This window comes from Oncorhynchus tshawytscha, linkage group LG09 (assembly GCF_018296145.1).
Source record: "Oncorhynchus tshawytscha isolate Ot180627B linkage group LG09, Otsh_v2.0, whole genome shotgun sequence".
NCBI lineage: Eukaryota > Metazoa > Chordata > Actinopteri > Salmoniformes > Salmonidae > Oncorhynchus > Oncorhynchus tshawytscha.
Window position 1 is genome coordinate 48,510,200 of NC_056437.1, and position 21,749 is coordinate 48,531,948.

The 21,749-nt window shown below is 41.5% G+C and overlaps 1 protein-coding gene across 11 annotated transcripts in view; it reads right to left on the reverse strand.

The window, feature by feature from the left end:
- Window positions 1-19,177, reverse strand: part of LOC112258072 (BRCA2-interacting transcriptional repressor EMSY-like) — a 32,157-nt gene extending 12,980 nt beyond the window's left edge. Inside the window, exons 1-13 of one of the 11 annotated variants that reach the window (XM_024432167.2) lie at window positions 18,002-19,177; window positions 17,099-17,173; window positions 15,624-15,717; window positions 15,381-15,480; window positions 15,170-15,244; window positions 14,866-15,041; window positions 14,498-14,653; window positions 13,999-14,258; window positions 13,282-13,525; window positions 7,185-7,403; window positions 6,845-6,994; window positions 6,475-6,648; window positions 1,966-2,102 (exon numbers count right to left, since the gene is read on the reverse strand). In XM_024432167.2, coding sequence (XP_024287935.1) covers window positions 1,966-2,102; window positions 6,475-6,648; window positions 6,845-6,994; window positions 7,185-7,403; window positions 13,282-13,525; window positions 13,999-14,258; window positions 14,498-14,653; window positions 14,866-15,041; window positions 15,170-15,244; window positions 15,381-15,480; window positions 15,624-15,717; window positions 17,099-17,173; window positions 18,002-18,004 — 1,863 coding nt within the window. In that variant the 5' untranslated portion in view covers window positions 18,005-19,177. Of the gene's footprint in view, window positions 1-1,965; window positions 2,103-6,474; window positions 6,649-6,844; window positions 6,995-7,184; window positions 7,404-13,281; window positions 13,526-13,998; window positions 14,259-14,497; window positions 14,654-14,865; window positions 15,042-15,169; window positions 15,245-15,380; window positions 15,481-15,623; window positions 15,733-17,098; window positions 17,174-17,953 lie in introns of all 11 variants that reach the window. The other 10 variants (XM_024432166.2, XM_024432165.2, XM_024432174.2 and 7 more) reach the window with 10 other exon arrangements.
- Between the last annotated feature and the right edge of the window lie 2,572 nt (window positions 19,178-21,749).

The following is a 21,749-nucleotide window of genomic DNA, read 5'->3' on the forward strand; positions in this document are numbered from 1 at the left end:
GTTAAATAAAAGGTAGAATAAAAATAAATAAAAAGTCCATTGGTCTCAAGTGAGAACAGCAGCCGCTGCATGTTTCAACTCCTTTCATAGCCCTCTCGCTTTCATACAGCTTGTGAATTCTTGTGGCTCGAGGGTAACTCATATGTTGAGTCATTCGATGAGATCCAAATGATATCCCTCAAGCCTTCATCCTCCACAATGTCGACTGGCCTGCAAGCTGTAGCTATCCACTTGGCTATTGCTTATGTGCTGCTCGTCGACTTGTCCACAGCCCTCCTGCGTGCATACTCTTCTAGCTTAGCCTGCCGAAGATGTCCTACATTGCTACTAGTCACGTTACTTGTATTTCTGGTGTCTGTTTCGATTGTAAATTATGACAAAGACTCAATGTACTTCGGTGCTAAACAAATTCAGCCTTGCAATAGAAACAAATTAGTTTTTTATCCAGAGAGCCATCTGGGAGGGTTTTAAAATAGAATTGGCCATTTACTAGCATTATCCATCATTCAGTCAAACAAGTAGCTAGCTAGTAAACTAGTTGTCAAACTAGCGCATCGAGTGCCGGGGCTCGAATTTGAAATAAGGATGGTTCAGGGGTTCAAACTAAGAAAAATGCGTTAATGGCGTCAACAAAATGAAAGACATTAAAATTGTAATACATTAAAGCTAAAATTAACTTTGACAGCCATAATTAGCATACGTACCAAATGGCACCCTTTTCCCTATATAGTGGACTACTTTTGACCAGAGCCCTATGGGCCTTGGTCAAAAGTAGTGCACTATATCAGGAATAGGGTGACATTTGACGCTACCATAGTAATTTGCCTTTCTTGCACCAACACTGTCACTGGTCTTTTCTTAACCTTTTGCGTGTAGGGGGCAGTATTCTCGTTTTTGGCTAAAAAACATACCCATTTGAAACTGCCTATTTCTCAGCCCCAGAAACTAGAATGCATATAATTGTCAGATTAGGATAGAAAACGCTAAAGTTTCCAAAACTGTAAAAATATTGTCTGTGAGTAAGTGGATAGGTGAGGGCTCTCAGAGTGAGTTTTGCGCAACTGAGTAAAGCGGTCATTGTTTCTCCCGCTGTTATTGAAAAAGCTACACACTCGGTTGATATATTATCGAATATATATTTTTAAAACAACTTGAGGATTGAATATAAAAAATGTTTGACATGTTTCTGTGGACATTATGGATATTATTTGGAATATACGTCTGCGTTGTTGTGACCGCTCTTTCCTGTGGATTTCTGAACATAATGCGACAAACAAACATCGGTATTTTGGGGATAAAAATAATCTTTATGGAACAAAATGAACATTTGTTGTGTAACTGGGAGTCTCGTGAGTGAAAACATCCGAAGATCAAAGGTAAACTATTTTTTTTTTATTGCTTTTCTGATTTTCGTGACCTAGCTACTTAATGATTAGTGTACATAATGTTATGCTATAGGCTATCGATAAACTTACACAAACGCTCGGATTGCGTTCGCTGTAAAGCATAATTTCAAAATCTGAGACGACAGGTGGATTAACAAAAGGCTAAGCTGTGTTTTGCAATATTGCACTTGTGATTTCATGAATATTAATATTTTTTAGTAATATTATTTGAATGTGGCGCTATGCTATTCAGTGGTTACTGATGACAATTATCCCGGTACCGGGATGGGTAGCGTCAAGAAGATAATAGCACTGATTTACTATGACTGATGTGGTTGTCTTAATCTAAGTCGCTATTAATAATCGTGTCTGCTAAATGACTAAAATGAAAAACCTTCACGTATAATATGAAGCTTAAAGCAATAGACTGATCAGACGGAAAGGCTAAACTAGAACTACCTGTAAAATAAGTTGTCGGGTCAATACATTTGAAAGATTCTGAAATAAATCATTACAATCTAGATAAAAATGTAACATCACAAAATGGCTTAATTAATAATAAAAAATATGTTGAACTGACCCCTGTGTTCAATAATGTGGTGACCACATTTTTGCCAGGCAGACCCTGGATGGTCGTTCCTTTGCCAGTAGTCTTCTGCACCACGATAACATTGGGCTTGGACGTCATGGGAATGGTGGTGATCTTAGTTGTTGTACCTGCAATGGAGGGGCAAAGATCTAAAAGGTTTGCCAAAACACAACCTTTTAAGGTCACTATAATTTTAACATTCAGTTGCAGAATTGTCTGTCAGAATTGGTAACACTTAGGGTTGCAAAACACCCGGTAATTTATCAATATTATCAGAATTTTAATTATTTTTTGGTGATTTACAGATAATATTGGTAACCTATGTAAACGTTGGTAAATTACTTAACTTCTTAAAATATGTAATAATATATTTTTCTATATCTGTGTCCATGAGTTTCTTTACTAGTTAGGGCCCAAAGCATTTACAACAAAGATATTATGTACTAAAATAACACACACAGAAATATTTGTATTAAACAGCAATGGTAATGGGTTATACATAAGATAATGTTTCACAGCTTTGTGATTCTATTTTTCATATAAAAAAATATATTTTACATGTTATGACAATTACCCCAAATCCTTGAAAGCTTCCAAAATCCTGTAAACGTTACTGGTTATATTACTTCTCTTTGCAAGACTTGGTAGTAACACTACTAAAGGTAAATCCCAATATGTTTTAAAACGTTATGTTCCTTTAAAACCTCTTGAAGCTAGGGGGCACTATTTTTATGTTTGAAAAAACAACGTTCCCAAAGTAAACGGCCTATTTCTCAGGACCAGATGCTAGAATATGCATATAATTGACAGATTCTGATAGAAAGTACTCTAAAGTTTCCAAAACTGTCAAAATATTGTCTGTGAGTATAACAGAACTGATATTGCAGGCGAAACCCTGAGGAAAATCCAATCAGGAAGTGCTTCTTATTTTGAAACCCTTCTGTTCCTACGCATGTCTAGCCTCCATTTAAAGGGATATCAACCAGATTCCCTTTTCTCTGGCTTTCCCTTTTCTCTGGCTTCCCTAAGGTGTCAACAGTCTGAAGACAGTTTCAGGCTTTTATTTTGAAAAAATGAGCGTGAAAGATCACATTGCGTAAGTGGATAGGTGGGGGCTCTCAGAGTGAGTTTTTGCGCTACAGAGTGAAGCCGCCATTGTTCCTCCCGCTGTTATTGAAAAACCTACACACTCGGTTGATATATTATCGAATATATATTTTAAAAACTACCTGAGGAATGATTATAAAAAACGTTTGACATGTTTCTGTGGACATTATGGATATTATTTGGAATATACGTCTGCGTTGTCGTGACCGCTCTTTCCTGTGGATTTCTGAACATAAATACCGACGTTTGTCGCATTTGGGTATAAAAATAATCTTTATGGAACAAAAGGAACATTTGCTGTCTAAATGTGAGTCTCGTGAGTGAAAACATCCGAAGATCAAAGGTAAACGGTTAATTTGATTGCTTTTCTGATTTTCGTGACCAAGCTTCCTGATGCTAAGTGTACATAATGTGATGCTAGGCTATCGATAAACTTACAAACGCTTGTATTGCTTTCGCTGTAAAGCATAATTTCAAAATCTGAGATGACAGGGTGATTAACAAAAGGCTAAGCTGTGTTTCACTATATTTCACTTGTGATTTCATGAATATGAATATTTTCTAGTAATATTTTTTGACTGTTGCGCTATGCTATTCAGCGGTTGCTGATAACAAATATACCGGATCCGGGATGGGTAGTTCTAAGATAAGAAGGAAAGAAATTCCACAAATTAACTTTTAACAGGCACACCTGTTAAAACTTCTTTGGGATAGGGGGCAGCATTTTCACTTTTGGATGAATAGCGTGTCCAGAGTGAACTGCCTCCTCAGTCCCACATGCTAATATATGCATATTATTATATTATTAGTAGTATTGGATAGAAAACACTGAATTTTCTAAAACTGTTTGAATGATGTCTGAGTATAACAGAACTCATATGGCAGGCAAATACCTGAGAAAAAATCCAAACAGGAAGTGGGAAATCTGAGGTTTGTAGTTTTTGAACTCACCCCTATCAAATACACAGTGGGATATGGGTTATTTTGCACTTCCTAAGGCTTCCACTAGATGTCAACCATCTTTAGAACGTTGTTTCAGGCTGCTCCTGTGAAGGGGGGCCGGATGAGAGCTGTTTGACTAAGGGGTCTGCCTGCAGCCTCATTCTCAGTCATGCGCTTTCACGAGGTCTCTCTCGTTCCATTGCTTTTCTACAGACAATGGAATTCTCCGGTTGGAACATTATTGAACATTTATGATAAAAACATCCTAAAGATTGATTCTATACTTTTTTGACAAGTTTGTTCGACCTGTAATATAACGTTTTGAACTTTTTGTCCGGCTGGACCAGAACTCGCTTTTGGATTTGTTTACCAAACGCCCTAACAAAATAAGCTATTTGAACATAAATGGACATAAATGGACATTAGCGAACAAAACAAGCATTTATTGTAGAACTGCGATTCCTGAAGATCATCAAAGGTTAGTGATTCATTTTCTCTCTATTTGTGCTTTTTTGTGACTCCTCTCTTTGGCTGGAAAAAATGGCTGGGTTTTTCTGTGAGTTGGTGGTGACCTAACAATCGTTTGTGGAGCTTTCGCTGTAAAGCATTTTTGAAATCAGACTAATTAACGAGAATTGTATCTTTAAAATGGTGCCTAATTCTTGTATGTTTGAGAAATTTGATTTATGAGATTTCTGTTGATTAATATTTGGCGCCCTGCAATTTCACTGGCTGTTGGCAAGGGGTTCCGCTAGTGAAACGGGGTTCAGTCTTAGACAGGTTAATTGAAATGCATTACAGGGGACTCCCTCATGAAGCTGGTTGAGACAATGCCAAGAGTGTGCAAAGCTGTCATCAAGGCAAAGCTGGTGGCTGGTGGCTACTTTGAATAATCTCAAATATATTTTGATTGAACAATTTTTTGGTTACTACATGATTCCATAAAAACCCTGGAATGAGTCGGTGTGTCCAAACTTTTGACTGGTACTGTCTAAATAAGCCTAGCTAGTGCAAGCTAGCTAAATTCTCTTGGTTTGATGCAGTCAAGACAGACACTATGTAATCAGATGAGATGATAACTAACTAGCAATAAGTTAGTCTGCCAGCACGAGTCGGCTTAGTTGCCCCTCCCGGCACCCCTCGTTACTCACCACATGGTGTGAGCAACTCTGTTGCTTCTCTCCCTCGTGCATTATAGCTCCGGTTAATAAAGTAGAAAAATATATATATTCTCCTCCTAAAGTTACAGCTTTATTGGGTTAATTTAACCTCGGGGCTAGGGGGCAGAATTTTCACTTTTGGATAAATAGCGTGCCCAATTTCAACTTCCTGTTACTCATGCCAAGAATATAAGATTTGGATAGAAAACACCCTGAAGTTTCTAAAACTGTTTGAATCATGTCTGTGAGTATAACAGAACTTAATGTAGCAGGCAAAACCCTGAGGACTAAGTGTTCATATTTTTTTTTTGCCTCTCTCTGTTCCCTTACTTGTTATTGCCAAGGGATATTTCTTAAGAACCTGTTCTCAGTTCCTACCACTTCCACTGGATGTCACCAGTCTTTGGAATTTGGTTGAGGTTATTCCTTTGTGCAATGAAGAAGTAGGCCAACTAGGAACAGTGGCGCTGGTTTGTTTTCATTCCTGTATTGAACACAGATTGCCCAGTCTACAATTTGATTGATTATTAACGTTTAAAAATACCTAAAGTTGTATTACAAAAGTAGTTTGAAATATTTTGGCAAAGTTTATAGGCAACTTTTGAAATATTTTGTTGTGACGTTGCGTTTTTTGTAAGCAGTTTTTATTCTGGATCAAACGCACTTTATAAATGAATATTTTGGATATGTATGGACGGAATTAATCGAACAAAAGGACCAATTGTGATGTTTATGGGACATATTGGAGTGCCAACTAAAGAAGCTCGTCAAAGGTAATGCATGTTTTATATTTTATTTCAGCGTTTTGTGTAGCGCCTGCAGGGTTGAAATATGCTAACTCCTTTGTTTACTGCTGGTGCAGATGGTGCAGGCTATCAGATAATAGCTTCTTATGCTTTCGCCGAAAAGCATTTTTTAAATCTGACATGTTGGCTGGATTCACAACGAGTGTAGCTTTAATTGAGTATCTTACATGTGTGATTTAATGAAAGTTTGAATTTTATAGTACTTTATTGGAATCTGGCGCTCTGCATTTTCCCTGGCAATTGGCCAGTTGAGACATTTGCGTTCCGCCTATCCCTAACTAGTTTTAAGTATTTGTTTTTTAAAACTTTTTTTCCTATGATGTTGATCGGGACCCGTTTTATGATAGTTTTGTGATAACTGCACTGTGAATAGAATTTGATATGTTTTTCAGTTGGGCTTTTGTCTTTAAATGAAAGATGACAATTATGTTTAAATGTTTAAACTTTCACACCCCTAAACTGTATAAAAATAATACCAGTCTCACCAGACACAATGTTGCTGCTGATGATCTTGCCGCCCAGTGTGGCTAGAGTCTTCGGGACCACCGTGATGATACTGCCACTGGTGGTCTTGACATAGGTGGCACCACTGGCCGACGTCGCCATCCTGGCTCCAATCGTGGAGCTCATGGCGGGCCTTGAGTAAGAGGCCTGGGTGCCTGAACAAAAACAAATGTTTTTCCTCAATTTAAGTAGGGCCTTGCTTAGCACAGTCTTCTTTCACCACATCAATATCTATAGATAGAATATAAAAGCACACAGAACAACACCTAACTAATTAACTTAATTGAGTATTATATACATGCTTGGACGAGAGTTCTGTCTGTTTAGTGAGTTTTCTATGAGAAATTACACCTGTGGGCTGGGACACCAGCTTGGTGGTCATGATGGCCCCGTTGCTACTAACGACCATGATGGGGGAGGAGCTGCTGCTGGGCATGCCTGCAGAGGGGGGCTTGGGCAGGATCTTACTGGGCTGCATTTGCTGGGTGATGATTTTTACACCTATAGGAACAATTAGACAAGTAAGTAATTACATAGGTCACATTTGTCCTCACCCCAGATTTTCTGTACACTTAAAGTTCAGGCGAGAAGGTCCAGAAAGTGAAACATTGCACACTCATTAGAACGATGATGGGAAAGTCAGTGTAAAGTACTAACGCCAGTGGGTTTGGGGTTTACGCCCTGTACTCGCCTGACTCCTGCTTGATCTGGATGATGGGCTTGGAGCTGGGGGGAGTGTTGGAGACCTGGCCCATGGCGCCAGCCCCCATGGGGGAGCCCTGCTGCAGCTGCTTGGGGGACTGCGGGTGCTGCTTGGGGAACTGGGACAGAATCTGGGTGGGAGAGCTCACCATGGTCTTAGGAGAGGGGAGCCTGGCAGAGGCCACCTTCACGCCTGCCGATGAGCCACCTGGTACAGGGAGAGGAAAGGAAATAGTGTCCCAATCAGAGATGCACAATTCCAGTTTAAAATGTGTATTTAATAGATAGATGGATACAAAAGTATGTGGACATCTCCTCAAATTTGTGGAATCAGCTATATCAGCCACACACCGTTGCTGACAGGTGTATAAAATCGAGCACAATCATGCAATCTCCAAAGACAAACATTGGCAGTAGAATACCTTTACTGAAGAGCTCAGCAACTTTCAAAGTGGCAAAGTCATAGGATGCCACCTTTTCAACAATTCAGTTTGTTACATTTCTGCAGTGCTAGAACTGCCCCGTTCAACTGTAAGTGTAGTTATTGTGTAGTATGTGGTAATGTCTATCAGTAACAATGGCTCAGCTGCAAAGTGGTAGGACACAAGCTCACAGAACGGGACCGCTGAGTGCTGAAGCATGTCAAAATCGTCTGTCCTTGGTTGCAACACTCACTACTGAGTTCCAAACTGCCTCTGGAAGCAAAGTCAGCACAATAACTGTTCGTCAGGAGCTTCATGAAATGGGTTTCCGTGGCCGAGTAGCCGCACACAAACATAAGATCACTATGCGCAATGCAAAGCATCGGATGGAGTGGCGTAAAGCTCACCGCCATTGGACTCTGGAGCAGTGGATACATGATCTCTGAAGTGATGAATTACGTTTCACCGTCTGGCAGTCAGACAGACAAATCTGGGTTTGACTGATGCCAGGAGAACACCACCTACCCCAATGCTTAGTGCCAACTGTAGAGTTTGGTGGAAGAGGAATAATGGTCTGGGGCTGTTTTTCATGGTTCAGGCTAGGCCCCTTAGTTCCAGTGGAAGGAAATCTTAACGCTACAGCATACAATAACATTCTAGACAATTCTGTTCTTCAACTTTGTGGCAAGTTTGGGGAAGGCCCTCTCTTGTTTCAGCATGACAATGCCCCCGAGCACAAAGCGAGGTCCATACAGAAATGGTTTGTTGAGATCAGTGTGGAAGAACTTGATTGGCCTGCACAGAGCCCTGACCTCAACCCCATCAAAAACATTTTGGATGAATTGGAACACTGACCGCGAGCCAAGCCTAATTGCCCAACCTCATTAATGCTTGTGGCTGAATGGAAGCAAGTCCCTGCAGCAACGTTACAACATCTAGTGGAAAGCCTTCCCAAAAGAGTGGAGGCTGTTACGGCAGCAAAGGGGGGGCCCAATTCCATATTAATGCCTATGATTTTGGAATTAGATGTTCAACGAGCACCAGTCCAAAGTTTGGACACCAACTCATTCCAGGGTTTTTCCCATTATTTTTTTTATTATTTTCTACATTGTAGAATAATAGTAAAGACATCCAAGCTATGAAATAACACACATGGAATCATGTAGTAACCAAAAGTGTCAAATCAAAGTATATTTTATATTTGAGATTCTTCAAAGTAGCCACCCTTTGCCTTGAGAGCAGCTTTGCACGCACTTGGCAATCTCTCAACCAGCTTCATGAGGTAGTCACCTTGAAAGCATTTCAATTAACCGGTGTGCCTTGATAACCGGTGTGCCTTGATTTCCTTCTTAATGTGTTTGAGCATATCAGATGTTTTGTGACAAGGTTGGGGTGGCATACAGAAGATTACCACAAGGTTAAAGACCAAGAACATATTATTGCAAGGACAGCTCAAATATGCAAAAGAAAATGACAATCCATCATTACTTTAAGACATGGTCAGTCAATTAAGAACTTTGAACATTTCTTCAAGTGCAGTCGCAAAAACCATTAAGCACTATGATGAAACTGGCTCTCATGAGGACCGCCAAAGGAAAGCAAGACCCAGAGTTACATCTGATGTAGAGGCTAAGTTCATTAGATTTACCAGCCTCAGAAATTGCAGGCCAAATAAATTATTCAAAGATCAAGTAAAAAACATCTCATCAACTGTTCAGAGGAGACTGCATGAATCAGGCCTTCATGGTCAAATTTCTGCAAATAAACCACTACTAAAGGACACCAACAAGAAGAAGAGAGTGGTTTGGTCCAGGAAACATGAGCAATGGACATTAGACCGGTAGACATCTGTCCTTTGCTCCGATGAGGCCAAATGTGAGATTTTTGGTTCCAACCACCATGTCTTTGTGAGATACAGAGCAGGTGAACGGATGATCTCCGCATGTGTGGTTCCCACCATGAAGCATGGAGGGGAGGTGTGATGGTGCTTTGCTGGTGCCACTGTCAATGATTTATTTAAAATACAAGGCACACCTATCCAGCATGGCTACCACAGCATTCTGCAGTGATATGCCATCCCATCTGGTTTGGGCTTAGTAGGACTACAATTTGTACTTCATCAGGACAATGACCAAACGCACCTCAAGGCTGTGTAAGGGCTATTTGACCAACCCTTGAATGGTACTGTATATAAAACGGTCTTGGTAGCTACAACAACAAACGCTTTCCCTAATTTGGCGAAGGCTGTTAATATATCCTGAGTAAAACTCTTCAATTCAACTGACATCTGTTGTACACTGCTGGAAGGAACACATTTAACATTATTGGAATATCACCCCGTAGCACTCACTTCTGTCATCACGAAGTGCTTTGTGAGGCTAGTTAAGGATCATATCACCTCTACCTTACCTGACACTAGAACCACTTCAATTTGCTTACCGCCCCAATAAAGCCACAGACGATGCAATTACCATCGCACTGCCCTATCCCATCTGGACAAGAGGAATACCTATGTAAGAATGCTGTTCATTGACTACAGCTCAGCATTCAACACCATAGTACCCTCCAAGCTCATCAGCCAGGGGCCCTGGGTCTGAACCCTGCCCTGTGTAACTGGATTCTGGACTTCCTGACATGCCACCGTCAGGTGGTGAAGGTAGGAAACAACACCACTTCGCTGATCCTCAATACTGAGGCCCCACGAGGGTGGGTGCTCAGCCCCCTCCTGTACTTCCTGTTCACCCATGACTGCATGGCCACGCAGGCCTGCCACTCAATCATCAAGCAAGTTTGCAGACGACACAACAGTAGTAGGGCTGATTACCAACAATGACGAGACAGCCTACAGGGAGGAGGTGAGGGCCCTGGGAGAGTGGTGCCAGGAATATAACCTCTCACTCAACGTCAACAAAAGAGCTGATCGTGGACTTCAGGAAACAGCAGAAGGAGCACGCCCCTATCCACGTCGAAAGGACCACAGTGGAGAAGGCGGAAACCTTTTAAGTTCCTCGGCGTACACATCACTGACGATCTGAAATGGTGACCATTTAACTTGCCATTTTGACTTGCCATTTACAAAAACATAATGTGTTAGTGGGTAGGTGTGTTTATAGGACCGCTCTTTTTAAATCAATATATATTATGTTTGAGAAGTCCCATTTCTGTATTGAAATCAACAGTGCCTCTTCAACCTCAGGAGGCTGAAGAAATTTGGCTTGGCCCATAAAACCCTCAAACTTTCACAGATGCACAACTGAGAACGTAGCCTGGTACGGCAACTGCACCGCATGCAACTGCAGAGCTCTCCAGAGGGTGGTTTGGTCTGCCCAACGCATCACCGGGGACAAACCACCTGCCCACCAAGACACCTACAGCATCTGATATCAAAGACATCAACCACCCGAGCCATTGCCTGTTCACCCCGCTATCATTCAGAAGGCGAGGTCAGTACAGGTACATCAAAGCTGCGACCAAGAGACTGAAAAACAGCTTCCATCTTAAGGCTATCAGATGGTTAAATAGCCATCACTCACCAGCTTCCACCCAGTTAAGCAACTCTGCACCATAGAGGCTGCTGCTGAGTGGTGCAGCGGTCTAAGGCACGGCATCTTATTTCTAGAGGAGTCACTACAGAACCTGATTCGATTCAAGGCTGTATCACAACCAGCCGTGATTGGGAGTCCCATAGAGTGGCGCACAATTTGCCCAGCGTCATCCGGGTTAGGGTTTGTAAATAATAATTTGTTCTCAACTGACTTGCCTTGTTAAATAAAGGTTCAATTAAAATATAAATTTAATTACTGGCCACGTTAATGTTTACATACTGGTTTACTCACCTCATATTTAATGTATTCCATTCTACTGTATTTTGCTCGATCTAATATATATATATATATATATATGAAGTCAGAAGTTTACATACACCTTGGCCAAATACATTTAAACTCAGTTTCACAACTCCTGACATTAAATCCTAGTAAAAAAATCCCTGTCTTAGGTCAGTTATGATCACTTTATTTTAAGAATGTGAAATGTCAGAATAATAGTAGAGAGTGACTTCTTTCAGCTTTTATTACTTTCATCACATTCCAGTTGGTCAGAAGTTTACATACACTCAATTAGTATTTGGTAGCATTTCCTTTAAATTGTTTAACTTGGGTCAAGCGTTTCGGGAAGCATTCCACAAGCTTCTCACAATAAGTTGAATTTTGTCCCATTCCTCCTGACAGAGCTGGGTCAGGTTTGTAGGCCTCCTTGCTCACACACGCTTTTTCAGTTCTGTCTACAAATTTTCTATAGGATTGAGGTCAGGGCTTTGTGATGGCCACTCCAATACCTTGACTTTGTTGTCCTTAAGCCATTTTGCCACAACTTTGGAAGTATACTTGGGGTCATTGTCCATTTGGAAGACCCATTTGCGACCAAGCTTTAACTTCCTGACTGATGTCTTGAGATGTTGCTTCAATATAATCACATAATTTTCCCACCGCATGAAACCATCTATTTTGTGAAGTGCATAAGTCCCTCCTGCAGCAAAGCACCCCCACAACATGATGCTGCCACCCTGGTGCTTCAGTTTGGATAACGTTCTTCGACTTGCAAGCCTCCCCCCCTTTCCTCCAAACATAAGCATGGTCAATATTGCCAAGCAGTTCTATTTTTGTTTCATCAGACCAGAGAACATTTCTCCAAAAAGTATGGACTTTGTCCCCATGTGCAGTTACAAACCGTAGTCTGGCTTTTTATGGCGGGTTTGGAGCTGTGGCTTCTTCCTTGCTGAGCGGCCTTTCAGGTTATGTGGATATAGGACTTGTTTTACTGTGGATATAAATACTTTTGTACCCGTTTCCTCCAGCATCTTCACAAGGTCCTTTGATGTTGTTCTGGGATTGATTTGCACTTTCTGCACTAAAGTACGTTCATCTCTAGGAGACAGAACACGTCTCCTTCCTGAGCGGTATGACAGCTGCGTGGTCCCATGGTGTTTATACTTGCGTACTATTGTTTGTACAGATGAACGTGGTCCCTTCAGGTGTTTGGAAATTGCTCCCAAGGATGAACCAGACTTGTGGTGGTCTACAATTTTCTTTGAGGTCTTGGCTGATTTGTTTTGATTTTCCCATTATGTCAAGCAAAGAGGCACTGAGTGAAGGTAGGCCTTGAAATATATCCACGGGTACCCCTCCAATTGACTAAAATTATGTCAATTAGCCTATCAGAAGCTTCTAAAGCCATGACATAATTTCCTGGAATTTCCCAAGCTGTTTAAAGGCACAGTCAACTCAGTTTATGTAAACTTGTGACACACTGGAATTGTGATACAGTGATTTAGAGGTGAAATAATCTGTCTGTAAACAATTGTTGGAAAAATTACTTGTGTCATGCACAAAGTAGATGTCCTAACTGACATGCCAAAACTAGTTTGTTAACAAGACATTTGTAGAGTGGTTGAAAAACGAGTTTTAATGACTCCAACCTAAGTGTATGTAAACTTTCGACTTCAACTGTATATATTCCATTCTTTTACTTTTAGATTTATTGTTGTGAATCGTTTTTAGATACTGAGGCACTCAGATACTACTGTACTGTTGGAGCACAAGCATTTCTCTGCACCCGCAATAACATGACTAGTAAAATTTGATATTGCGGGACACTCAAACCTACTCTGCGCTATGGTCGACATGAGCACAGACGGGCTGGAGGAGACCACGGTGGTCACAGCGATCGTGTTGGGGGCCAAGGAGGGACTTGAGCTGGCCGGGATGAACACCGTCTGTTTCTGGCTGGCCGAGGTCAGCATGGAGGTGGAAACCAGCTTTGACATGGCCGCCGCGTAGTTGTGTGAATGAGACTTGGACAGGATGTTGGGAACGAAGTTGGAGCTTGGAGAGGTCGTCACAATGATTACCTGACAAATCATATATTAAACAGTAAGTTATACAGCCACGTACAATCAAGTTCATATACTGAACAAAAATAGTAACGCATCATGTAAAGTGTAGGCTGAAATAAAAAATGGGATTGTCTGGGGTTTGGGGGGGGGGGTGCTGAGGAGTATTTCTATCTATAATAAAGCCTTTTTGTGGGGCCCCAGCTCAGTCAATTAATATACATAGGGCCTAATGAATTAATTTCAATTGACCGATTTCCTTATATGAACAGTAACGTAGTAAAATCTTTGAACAAAAATATAAAGCAACAATTTTCAGTGTATGTACAAAATCACTTGCACATCAAGTTCGCAGACATTATGCAATAATTACGATCATACAAAACATATTCAAACTTTCCTATAGTATTTGTCACACAACTCACTATATTGACTCTGATTATAGAACAAGAGGCTTTCTTACGAATTACGGACAGTTCTCTCCTGCTCACCTTCTGCGTGGTGGTGTTGGTAGTCTGGGTGGTGGGCTTGGTGAAGGTGATCTTGACGGGGGACATGTGCGGTGGCAGCGAGTTGGCGATGCTCTGCATGATGTTGCTCATCTTGGGGCTGCCGCTTACTGGCACGGTGATGGTCTTGGACAAGGGAGGGGCAACCTTGGCCAGCTCCTTCAGCACCACAGGGGAGGAGCTCGAGGAGTTGGTCCGCCTCCGCTTGCGTGGCTTCTCGTCCTCGTCAGAGCAGCTAACGCCTGGGAGTGAGAGTTTGACAGAGGGAGAGAAAAACTAAACATACAGACAGAGAAAAATGGAATTTGAGACAAAAAAATCTATTGATACATTAAGAGGTTCTACATTGTTCTGATTTGCAGGTTCTGTTTAAGGAGTGTTACACCGGAGAACCCTTAACCAATGCAATGCTCTTAAACAGTTATTTTTCTTTCCAAAGTAAAGGAATAAACAAACATGGAATCTCTGTTCTGACACTCACTTTTCACATAGACAGTGCTCCCGCTGGGCAGCACCACCACGTTGGAGGCAGGGCTGGCCGGACGGGGCGATTTCACCGTGGCTGTTGCACTGCCGCTGGGCGCCGTGGCACTGGTGGGGGTGGACGTGGTGGTTGTGTAGGAGTAGCAAACAACCACTGCAAACAAAAAACAACCATACTTCATATAAAAATACACTATAAGGCGAGATAAGTCATTGATCATTTATAGTCTTCCTCCCCCTTCCGTTGATCCTGCAGGTATATTTTTGTATCTCCAATATCCCTCCAGTTATGATTAGGAGCAAAGTAATCTGATCCTAAACCTGTGGATAAGGGCAATTTCCACCTTGAGCTGTCAGTGATCTTACCTTCTTTATTTCCTGTTTCCGCAGGCAGCAAGAGAGAAGCATTCTGATTGGCTGTGGCGCTGGCCACTGAGTTGGCAGTCACGGTGAATGCCGTCTGGGGGACCAGTCTGGGCATCAAGGGGACCAGCCGACGTCCCTCGATTGACCACTCTGAGGAGCTGTTGGGACCAGACATGCTGTGACAAAAGAGAATTGTCATGGTAAATTGATGGACTGATGAATGTACTAGTATTTGGTAGTAAGTCATAATGTGTATGTAGTTTTAGTATTGAACATCTTGGGGGGGGGGGTTAACATGACTTACTGATAGGCAATGGTGGTAAGGCGCTCATCGTTGACGGCCCTACGGACCTCGGCGCGATGACGCTCTGTTGAAATGCTGTAGGAGACAACCATACAATTATCTAAGTAAGAATGAGCAATTAAGTCACAGGCAAAGTTTGTTTTTACAAAGAGACCCATATTTCCTATGTTCCTCTAGCAATGGAAAGAAAATAGTGACTTTGCGGGTTTACCTGAGGACTTTAGTGAGTTCTCCGAGGAGGTCCTTCTTGTCCTTGGTGAGGTCGCCTTGAGCTCGCAAAGCACTGATTACGCCGGCGTACGCCTCCAGCTCTGTTGAAGCAATACAGGCTATCATTAAAAACAACTTTGCTTTCACTCTGAAACATCAGTAACATTTTGGGTCCTTTGAAAGTGACAAGTCACTTAATGCATGAGGCAAGCCAAAGAGGCCGGAGAAGTTGAAAGGGTCTTACCAAGTTTACGGAGAATTCTCTTACACTCATCCCTGCCCAGGTCAAGGAGGGTGGGCCACACCACAGGCATGGTGCCGGTCAGATGCGCTTTCACCTGCTGAATCATCAACTACATTTAGAGTGAGCAGAAGAGGAGAGGACATGGCACATATGTCATCTTCTAGATCAGTGTTTCCCAACCCTCATCCTCAAGTATCCCAAAGGGTACACATTTTTGTTGTAGCCCTGGAAAAACCGATCTCATTCAGGGCTTGACGATTAGTTGACAAGTTGAATCAGGTGTGCTTGTCCAGGGTTACAATAAAAATGTGTTCCAGATTATCCATACAATACAAATCCTTAATTTGAAATATGAATGAGTTTCTTCAATTCTGTGTTGATGTTACTATAAACAAGCACGGCCAGCGGTTTCCAAATCAGGATTGATACTAGCTTCGGACTGCAACTAGCATCTTGACAGGATATTGGGCACATAATGTCCCGTCAAGATCCTAGTTGCTTTCCGAAACTAGATTGAAACAAGCCAACTAACCTAAAGGTGTTTTATGAGTACGCTTATTCCCTGAGTTGGAATCTGCTGACCATGCTTTCAGTAAGAGGCTTAAATAAGCCAAAAATTAGGGTTAGCTATAATGTTACCATCTAGACATCAATGACATAGCTAGCTCTTTCAGTAGCCTAGGGGCAATTACCGAGTAACAGAGTGATGGTGAGCTTCTGATTTTTATGGCTTTAAAATGTATGCCAAACAAAATCCAAGGATTGCAAAGTTAACACAAACCATACAACTCTATGCACATTGACTACTTTTAACAATTTCCACAGAACATTTTACAAAAACACATTAACTTGAATAACAGATGCAAAGTTTGACGGTATGTGCCGTCATTCTGTTACCAAACTTTGCATCTGCACTGTTATTCAAGTAAATGTGTTTTGTAAAATGTTCAATGGAAATTGTTAAATGTCATCCTTGTGCATAGATTTATGGTTTAACTTTGCCTATGGGTCTAGCTTACGGGTGCCTAGCTTCGGACCACAAATAGGATCGACAGAACATTGGGTTCAGGATCTCTTAGCTTAGTTAACTCAACTCCTTCCAACAGAGTTTAGTTGCGATAAATGTCAGTGGAGTGTACCACTGACTACATCCAGTCTACCAGTCGATGTCCATTATTTCATGCTTTCCTTGTACCTATGGTTTGTCCTGTGTAACTGAAAGCTTTACTTTGGGTGCTAAAATCTGTAGTTTTTGATAAAAGTATCATTTTAAAAGTGACCTCTGTTAAGGGAGCCATTGTTTGTTAATGAAGAAGGCGAAGCCGTGAGAAATATAAGGTTGTACATAGGCTGCTGTTTGGCTGCAATAAGGAGATACACTTTTTTTCTAGTCATGCATTGTTATTGATTATTGAATTGTTGGGTTTTGAGTTTGCAAGATAGGCATTTCACTGTGACATTAACTTGAAACTTACTTGGCAACGCTTTTGTCGTATCTCGAGTCTGAAGAAAATGTTACCATAAAGGTCGGTGTCCAGTTGCAGGTGGCTCTAAAAAATAATAATAATAATATAGAAAGATATTACATCCACCTTTTGCACTGACAAGAGTTCCCTCGTCATTTTGGCTGCCAGACATCTCGCATTTCTCAACATTTTTGCCGAAATTATTCGTTTCTATGAGACACCGCCGCACGTAGAAGTGACAGCGTGTCACAGTGCAACCAAAACAAAGACCGACACACATGCATGAGGCATTCCTCACTTGGATTTAAAATATTTCTGAATTTCTGTTTAGAACCACATGCAACTGGACTGACATTTGTAAAAATACACCTTTCTTCCCAATCAAGAACTTAAGAAATATCGCCAAGAATTTATTAGTTGAAACATTCCTTGCTAAACTTTACACTAGCGAAGCTGTAATTGCAATATGGAGACTCACACATCCCGATACGACTGTAGCTATCTACCTAGTCTAGATACAAGTTGCGGTCCGAAGCCAAAATGTGCCATATATAACTTACCAACTTTAAACATTACAGCAAATAAACACGGTGTACAAAATATTAGGAACACCTGCTCTTTCCATGACAGTTTTCACCTGGTCAGTCTATGATCCCTTACTGATGTCACTTATTAAATCCACTTCAATCAGTGCAGAAGAACGAAAAGTTACAGGTTAAAGGATTTTTAAAGGGTGTAACTCAGTATATATTCGTATAATATCTTGTTAAACTGTGTTTGCATATCTGCTGTTATGAACGATTTAAAATTGTCCAAGCATCCCTCAGAAAAAAATCTAGCAAGTAAGCTAGCTAGATTCGTTACCGAAGTTATTCAGCTAGCTCGGAGTGAACTTCCCGTCTTCCAATTTACCATGCAGTGTTGAGACAAGTACAACGTCGTTATGACAGTCCTGAATTACAGGATCAAGCGATTCGCTACATATTAATCCAAAATCAGTTGCACCCGCCAAAACATGGCAGATACATGTTTTTCTTTACTGAGGATCCACCTCAGTTCAATAGACCTTCCATTCCGCCATGATTGAACGACGCCAAAACACTTGGGCCTGAAGTAATGCTGTCTAAACATAAGCCTGGATTTGATTGACACATAACTTGGAAATTATCACCATTGTTTCGAACAAATATGGATCCAGTTAGGAATCGCCATCGCCAATATTTTTTATTACACACAATCATTTAAAGACCTCTAAAAATAAACTCATGAAGTTATGCACAGACATCAATCCAAATAGGCGATTTTTCTACCCCTAGTTTTAGGACCATTTACGTCACTGTTGACGTTCTTCGTACCACCATCTTCGGGTATAATTGCCGCGTTCAAAACAACTGGAATTGAGAAATCGCTGACTTCAATGCGTTCAAACAACTGGAAACAAAAAAAAACGAGCCCCGCCTGGGAAAACGGTCATCCAACTCGGAATTCCAATTGATGGGTTCAAGACAACTGGGAACTCGGGGAAAGAAACTAGGCCAAAAATTGACGTCAATGATCTTATGATCGGAAAAACCGATTCCCGGCTTGGAATTCCGAGCTCCCAGTTGTCCTGAACAACTGAAGTTGGAAACAGAGTTCCAAAGCTCGAAGTTGCTTTGAACTCGGCATAGAGCTCCGACTTTCCTATGAAACGCCGTTTGGTCTTTGCGTGTCAAAAAATATACGTCAAGTAAAATTAAAAGCTTATGTAACATATCAAAGTGTTATTTGACGTATCTTTTTATGGAATGCCGTTTTGGGTCTTTGGGTGTCAAAAAGATACACGTCAAATAACACCGTTTAATAGAATGTTGTGTTGGGTAGCTAGATTTAACTTGGTATCTAGCTAGCACAAATACAACCAGCCTGAAAACAATGACCAGTAGAAACTGCAGTCATTTTCATTATTCTTAACAATGATTTAGGAATCCTTGTGAGTAAGTATTATCTAGGTAACCACTTGTTCGCTTATTGAAATTCAACTTCAGTTCTTGAAAATAAATAGCTAGCCAGCTACTAAACCCTGTTGCCCAAAGCTAACGTTATAAGCAGCGTTAGCTTCATGAGGCTCGACCGGACCGGGTTATGTGTTGTGACGCTAGCCACAATAAGGATTAGGCAATAATAATGGAATTTGCGGGTTGCTTTCAAAATAAAAGTACTGTAAATTAAACGGAAGGGTCTCCAGCCCGAAGTCCAGCGCGCTATCCACTGTGCCGCAAAAGCATGCTCGAGCGGCAGAGTTGATATCGGCGCTTATAAACCCAGGGTCGTTACACTACTCCCTCCTTTCAAAGAGTGTGTCCTCGCGCTAGCTTGCCAAGCACACATACTGAGCAGCTCTTATTGTGGGACACTGAAACAACTATGAAGTGAGCCACATTTGTCAACCAATGTGTATTGAACACTACTCCAGAGGGGAAACAATACTGCGTGGATGTTTTTGAGTCTGATAACTTTGAGGAGGACGTTGGGAAAAAAATATATTGGGTATTGAGTAGACTGATACCCCATTTCATTGATCCCCAATCCGTAGGTAAAGCTGTACAGTGCAATATGCATGTCAATACACACAATAGGCTGCGGGGGTACCGTAACGACCCTGGGTTTATAAGCCCGGATATCGACTGCTGCTTGAGCATGCTTTTGCAGCACAGCCGATAGCGCGCTGGACTTCGGGCTAGAAGGTCGTGGGTTCGAGACCTGCTCCCTGCTGTTTCATTGGTGTCAGAAGTGATCGGACCTTGCATTCACGACAGTGTACGATGCTAATGTTCTCTGGGTGTCACTGAGTAGACTGATACCCCACGTCATTGATCCACACTCCATAGGTAAGGCTGTACAGTGAAATAAGTATGCCCCCAATGCAATTCTAAAGTCTAATACATCCATTGTGATTTGAACAAAGTTTTATCAAATTAACAAATGATTGTCTTTTGTTGATTTTATATAACATTCCAACCACTTCTAGTGTGATCTATTCAATTATGGCATAATTCTACTATTTGTATTAATTTGCATCACTGTCAATGACATACTTTTATTTTGAAGGCTAACAGTAAAGTCCACTACTGTGGCTAATCCTTATTGTGGCTAGCTTCACAGATGGGTTCGACCTCCATTTATTTTACCTTTATTTTTTTATTTTTAAAAATGTATTTTACCTTTATTTAACCAGGTAGGCAAGTTGAGAACAAGTTCTCATTTACAATTGCGACCTGGCCAAGATAAAGCAAAGCAGTTCGACAGATACAACAACACAGAGTTACACATGGAGTAAAACAAACATACAGTCAATAATACAGTATAAACAAGTCTATATACAATGTGAGCAAATGAGGTGAGAAGGGAGGTAAAGGCAAAAAGGCCATGGTGGCAAAGTAAATACAATATAGCAAGTAAAACACTGGAATGGTAGTTTTGCAATGGAAGAATGTGCAAAGTAGAAATAAAAATAATGGGGTGCAAAGGAGCAAAATAAATAAATAAATTAAATACAGTTGGGAAAGAGGTAGTTGTTTGGGCTAAATTATAGGTGGGCTATGTACAGGTGCAGTAATCTGTGAGCTGCTCTGACAGTTGGTGCTTAAAGCTAGTGAGGGAGATAAGTGTTTCCAGTTTCAGAGATTTTTGTAGTTCGTTCCAGTCATTGGCAGCAGAGAACTGGAAGGAGAGGCGGCCAAAGAAAGAACTGGTTTTGGGGGTGACTAGAGAGATATACCTGCTGGAGCGTGTGCTACAGGTGGGAGATGCTATGGTGACCAGCGAGCTGAGATAAGGGGGGACTTTATCTAGCAGGGTCTTGTAGATGACATGGAGCCAGTGGGTTTGGCGACGAGTATGAAGCGAGGGCCAGCCAACGAGAGCGTACAGGTCGCAATGGTGGGTAGTATATGGGGCTTTGGTGACAAAACGGATTGCACTGTGATAGACTGCATCCAATTTGTTGAGTAGGGTATTGGAGGCAATTTTTTAAATGACATCGCCAAAGTCGAGGATTGGTAGGATGGTCAGTTTTACAAGGGTATGTTTGGCAGCATGAGTGAAGGATGCTTTGTTGCGAAATAGGAAGCCAATTCTAGATTTAACTTTGGATTGGAGATGTTTGATATGGGTCTGCAAGGAGAGTTTACAGTCTAACCAGACACCTAAGTATTTGTAGTTGTCCACGTATTCTAAGTCAGAGCCGTCCAGAGTAGTGATGTTGGACAGGCGGGTAGGTGCAGGTAGCGATCGGTTGAAGAGCATGTATTTAGTTTTACTTGTATTTAAGAGCAATTGGAGGCCACGGAAGGAGAGTTGTATGGCATTGAAGCTTGCCTGGAGGTTTGTTAACACAGTGTCCAAAGAAGGGCCAGAAGTATACAGAATGGTGTCGTCTGCGTAGAGGTGGATCAGAGACTCACCAGCAGCAAGAGCGACCTCATTGATGTATACAGAGAAGAGAGTCAGTCCAAGAATTGAACCCTGTGGCACCCCCATAGAGACTGCCAGAGGTCCGGACAGCAGACCCTCCGATTTGACACACTGAACTCTATCAGAGAAGTAGTTGGTGAACCAGGCGAGGCAATCATTTGAGAAACCAAGGCTGTCGAGTCTGCCGATGAGGATGTGGTGATTG